We start from the raw sequence: 5732 nt of genomic DNA, 5'->3' as shown, positions 1-5732 counted from the left end.
GCTCACCAGTCCGCAGCTCGTGCTTGACAGTGAGGAGCTGCTCTCCCACGGCGCCGCCGTCCCCGCTGGTCCCCGCGGCACCGCCGCCGCTGCCGCCCTCCTCCTCCATCTTCTCCCTTTGCCGAGCCGCTGGGTCCTACGAGGAGATCCGGGAGACAGCAGACCCCCGGCCCCTCACCGTTCCCGCTGCAGCCCCAGGAGCCGGGTGCGGCGGCCCCAGAACTCGGACGCAGAAACGAGTCTCTTTCCCGCTCTGGCCGCTCGGCTCGCTTCTCCGCCTCCTCCCCCTTCGGCGGGCACCGCTAGTACGGCGCAACCAAACCGCCCCCCTGCTCCGCCGCCTCCTCCTTCAAGCTGCTCCGCCCACAGCCAGCAAGGTACAGGAGCCATTGGAGCCACCACCACTTATTGGGCACAGGGCGCGCGCATCTGCGACTGCCGGCTCCCATTGGGCAATCCTCCATGACGCCTCAAGAGCCGCCCCGCCCCGCTCCTCAAATTGTTGTTGCTTGGCGGGGAGGAAAGAGAGGGCGGAGCAGGAGAGCCCCGATTGGTAAAACCCGAGGTTTTTCCCCGCCCATTTCCTCGGTGCGCACGCGCAGTTAGGACCTTCCTCTCCCTGACCTCCCCAGAACGGTCACACCCCTTATTCCCCAGCTTGGATCTGTTAGTAAACAGTGTCTAGTAGTCAGGAGGTGCTTGGGGTCTGTGATTGGCTACTGCTGAAAGAGGCGGGGAGGGATGATTGGAACGTTTTGTCCGCCAATCAACATGGACAGAGGAGGGGCCTGGGAGGAAGCGCTTCTGACGCACGTGTTTGTAGAAAAACCGAGGGTCCCAGACTGCGATCCGCGGGTGTGTAACCAGCTGGAAGACAACGTGTCTAGTAAAGATGTTACCCTGATGGGCCTTAAACAAGTTAAATGGAGTTTGTGTTTAAATACAGGCAGTACTTGGACACTGCAAAAATTCATATTCCCAGCTCTCAGTAAGGCCTTTTGCATGTACCAGATTTTTCTATTTTGTGCAAGACACATCCTAGGCACCAAAAGGATACAGAGATTAGTAAACTAGAATACAATCGCTGCCTCTAAGCAGCTTTCAACAAAACGTGAGAAGCAATCTGTGTATATACACAGGAAACTACAAAACAATTTAAAATAAAACAGTCATAGAGAACACACAGATGGCATTAATTATCCTCGTTAGAGGAGCTGGGGGAGACTTTTAGGGCGAGGAGGCTTTTGAGATAACCAACTTAAAGGATGGGTGTGGATAAAGTGTAAGTTCCTGTGGCCAGGATTCTCATCTGGCCCTGGTTGACTTGCCCACTACACACATGTGGGCAATAAGTTGTTATTGACTCTACATAAAGAGCTCTGCCCAGTGGGCGACTCGGTGGCACAGCTGCAAGGCTACAGAAGAGCAGAAGCTGTTGTGGTGGCAGCACGGAGGACAGAGACTGAGATGGCTGCAGGGGTAGAGAGACCTAGAGGCAGAGACCAACTTGCTGCATGCAGACTCGCACTGAGTTGGCGTGATTCTAGTGATTGACCTGCCCCGTGGGAATAAAGTTGGGTATAACCCTTTCACCCCAAGAATGTTCTGTTATATCTTTGGTCACATTGAATCCATAGTGAACTTGTCGAGGGCTGAAACCCATTGGCAAGACAATGTGGAAGGTAGAAATACCAGCAGCAGACATTTCATATAGAAATGGTATCTGTGAGCATAGACCTGGAAGTAGAGAAAGCAAATGTGGGTTAAGTGATTGATAAGGCTGGATGGAATTATATGATATTAAGAGATGCAGCTAAAAAGGTAAGGTCCAGTAAGATAATGGAGAACCTAACTACCATGCTAAGCAGTGCATATTTTATTTAGTACAGGATAGGGAGCCTCAAAAAGTAGTTAAAATATGAATGCTATTCTCTTTGGAAATTAACTTTGGTTGTTTTGAAGAGACAGTCCATCTTCAATAGAAGAACAGAACTTGTGGGAGCCCAATTTCTGACACCAGTGAACATGAGAATGGGAAAAGAATAGGAGTTAAGGACATAATTCACAGAGCAGTAACCTTTTAAGCTAAGCATTGATTAGATCAGAGGTCAGGCAACTTTTTCTGTACAGGGCTAAACAGTAAATATTTTAGGCTTTAGGAGCCTTATGGTCTCTTTCACATCTACTCGACTCTGCTATTGTAGTGTGAAAACAACCATAAACAGTAAGTAAACAAATGGATTTGCCATGTTCCAGTAAAACTTTATGGACATTGAAATTAAATTTCACATAATTTTCATGCATCACAATATATTCTTCTTCCTTTAATTCTTTCCAGCCATTTAAAAACAGAAAAGCCATTCTTAGCTCTTGGGCCATAGAAAAACAGGCAGTAAATCAGATTTGGCCTGCAGGCCATAGCTGAAAAACTCCTGGGTTACACTGCCATGGAAGAAAAAACAGAGAAGCCTCAGCAGCCCTTTCAGGATGCCTGAGCTTCCTGGGCCTCTAGAACATTTATCACACTAAACCTCACTGCCTACTTGTCTTTCTTCTCCACAAGTAGTGTGCTCTTCAGAGCCAGGGATGACTGTGTGCAATTGTTCATTTGTTCCCTCAACAACTGTTACACCAGTTATATACCAGGTACTATGATAGACGCTGGAGGCACAGTAGGGGCAAAACATATGCAATCCTTACTCTCATAGAGCCCACAGTCTAGAAATAGAAATAAATATTAAATCATCACATGAAGAAATGTAAACTTTCCTGAAATGTAACCTTTCCATTGTGATGATGCTATAAGGGAAATTATAGGGTGCTAAAATAGAATATATCGGGGGGCCTAATGTAGGTTGGTGGAGCTTGAAGTCCTTTAAAAGGAAGTATTTAGGCTGATTCTTTAAAGTTGAGTAGGTTTAACCAGGATGTGGTAGAAACTGGCCTGATGCTCGTCAATCTCATTTCCTTTTCCTAAACACACAGGAAAACTACTTTATTTTCCCTTTGCAATTAGCTAGGATCATGTGACTGTGATCTGGCCAATGGGGTGTAAGCAGATAAAATGAGTGCTATTTCCAGGCTTGACCAGAAAATCCTATACAAAATCACCCACACTCTCTTCTCTTTCCACAGCAACTACAAAGGCCACATTTTGGTTATGGGGGTGCCACAATTTAGAAGACCCCCCTAAACCCTTAGGTCTCCACTTGAAGAAGAGCCATCCTGACCTACTTCAGACTGATGTGAGCAATAAGTAAATCTTATTAGGAATAAGCTACCAAGATGTTGGGGGTTTTTGCTACCGAAGCACAATCTAGCCTACCCTATTTCAGAAGTGAATTGTTACAGGGAGGAAATTCTATGAAGATGCAGATACAAAGTCCTGAGGAAGTCAAGGAGCCTATTGCATTTTAGGGATTGAGAGAAAACCAATAGATCCCTACAGTAGTCAAGGGATGAGAAGAGGGAGGCATGCGGAGACCCGATCATGACATGTGTGGTAGGCCTTATTAATATTTGTGGAGTTTTTCCAGTGTGAAGTCAAAGCAGTGGAAGGACTTTAAACAGGGGAATGATATAATTGGGGTAATATTTTCAAAAGGGCAGTATGGTTGGTGATGGGAGACTGGGCTAGAGGGAGCAAGACGGGATACAGTTAGGTTATCACTGAGTCTGGGAAAAAGATGCTAGTGGGTGCAGTAGATATGGAAAGAAATGGAATGTTTCTAGATATATTTTTTGAACTTCATGAAGGATTGGATTTGTGGATGAGGAAAAAAGAGGCGTCTGAAATGACACCAGAGTTTCTAGCATGAGCAACTGGGTAGATGAAAGAGGAAGGTGGCACCATTTAATGAGAGGGGTGAAATAATGGAAAAGCCCATATCTGAGAGAAGATCAAGTGTTTAATTTTGAGACATCTAATGCCAATATTAAGTAGCCATGTGGATATATGAGTCTGGAGCTCTGCAGAAACACCTAGAATAGACATACAAATTTAGGAATCACTGGCATATAGGTGGGATTTGAGGCCAGAAATATGAATAACATTACCTGGGGAGAGAATGTACAGAAGGAAGAGAGGAGGATCCCAGGACTGAAGTCTAAGGAATTTCAACATTGAGATGTTGGAATGAGAAGGTGGAGCCAGAGGTGTAGGAGGAAAACTGGATACTTTTGTGTCTTGGAAGGTAAAGTGTTGCAAGATGGAAGGTGTGATCAGCACGGTCACATGCCCTGAGAGATCACATGAGATGAGGTCTGGAAAGAGCCCATGGATTTGCCAACTTGGATGCTGTGGATCAAGTGAAGGCTCCTGTGGCCAGGATTCTCACCTGGATCTGGTCTGCTACACACATGTAGGCAATGCGTTGCTATTGACTCCATATAAAGAGTTCTGCCCAGTGCTCTGGGTGACACGGTGGCATGGCTGTATGGCTGCACGAGAGCAGAGACTGGAGTAGTGGCAGTGCCGAGGACAGAGACTGAGATGGCTGCGGGGGTAGAGAGGCCCAGAGGCAGAGACGGGCTTGCTGCATGCAGACTCACTCTGAGTGGACGGGATTCTAGAGATTGACCGACCTGCCACCGTGGGAATGAAGTTGGGTATAAACCCTTTCACCTCAAGAACGTTACATTGTCATTCCTCGGTCTCATTGAATCTATAGTGAACTTACCCGGGGGCTGAAACCCGTTGGCAAGAAAGATGCCATTCAAAGTGGTTTCGGTAAAGCAAATGGGACATGAAGGAGTAGAAAAAGTGTATGTGGACATCCTTCTCAAGGAATTTGCCTCTGAAGGAAAATAGAGAAGGAAGGCCCTACCTACAGGGAAGGATCTGGGAGTTTGTTTGTTTTTTTTTTACTTTCTATTTTCAAGTAATTTTAAAATTGCAGAAGAGTTGCAAAAACAGTTCAGGGTTTCCACATACCCTTCACTCAGCTTCCCCTGATGTTAATATGTCACATTCCATAGGTTAGTCATTAAAACTGAGAAACTAACATTGGTACAGTGTTACTAAATACAGACTCTACTGATTTCACCACTTTTTCCATAAAAATGGTTTTTATATTTTTAAGTGGTTGAAAAACAATCAGAAGAGTATACCATAACCCAGGAAAATAATGTGAAATTTAAATTTCAATGTCCACAAATAAATTTTTATTGAAACACAACCATGTCCTTTCTCTGGGTCAGGATCCAGTCCAGGATCCTGCATTACATGTAGTTGTCATGGCTCCTTGTCCTCCAATCTGCAGCAGTTTCTTAGTCTTGCCTTGCCATTCATGACCTCAACTCTTTTAAAAAGTACTGGTCAAGTATTTTGTAGAATTCCCTTGCCCTTTATTTGGGTTTGTCTGATGTTTCTTATGATTAAACTGAAGTTATGCATTTTTGGCAAGAGTGCTACAGAGGTGATGTGCTCTTCGTCGGTTCATCATATTGGGGTACAAGAAGTTTATCTTCTTAATACTTGTTATGTTGACCTGGAACACTTGGTTAAGGTGGCATTTGCCAGATTTCTCTGCCCTAACGCTATTATTTTTCCCATTATAATTAATAAATATTGAGAGGGCACATGGATACTTTTAGACTATGCAGATATCCTGTTTCTCCTTAAACTTATACCCACTCATTTGAGCATCCATTGGTGGATCTTGCCTGCAGCAGCTAGGTCTGTGATATTCTAATGGTAATTTTCTATTTGATTGTTTTTAAGATGGAAAATA

The 5732-nt window shown here is 44.9% G+C and overlaps 1 protein-coding gene across 1 annotated transcript in view; it reads right to left on the bottom strand.

Moving 5' to 3' along the window:
- Positions 1-314, bottom strand: part of RPS6KA5 (ribosomal protein S6 kinase A5) — a 190738-nt gene extending 190424 nt beyond the window's left edge. The window contains exon 1 of the mRNA XM_073241979.1: positions 7-314. Coding sequence (XP_073098080.1) covers positions 7-109 — 103 coding nt within the window. The 5' untranslated portion in view covers positions 110-314. The remainder of the gene's footprint in view (positions 1-6) is intronic.
- Positions 315-5732: the final 5418 nt, after the last annotated feature.

The sequence above is a fragment of the Manis javanica genome, chromosome 8 (genome assembly GCF_040802235.1).
Source record: "Manis javanica isolate MJ-LG chromosome 8, MJ_LKY, whole genome shotgun sequence".
Lineage (NCBI taxonomy): Eukaryota > Metazoa > Chordata > Mammalia > Pholidota > Manidae > Manis > Manis javanica.
This window is presented reverse-complemented; position numbering and strand designations above follow the sequence as displayed.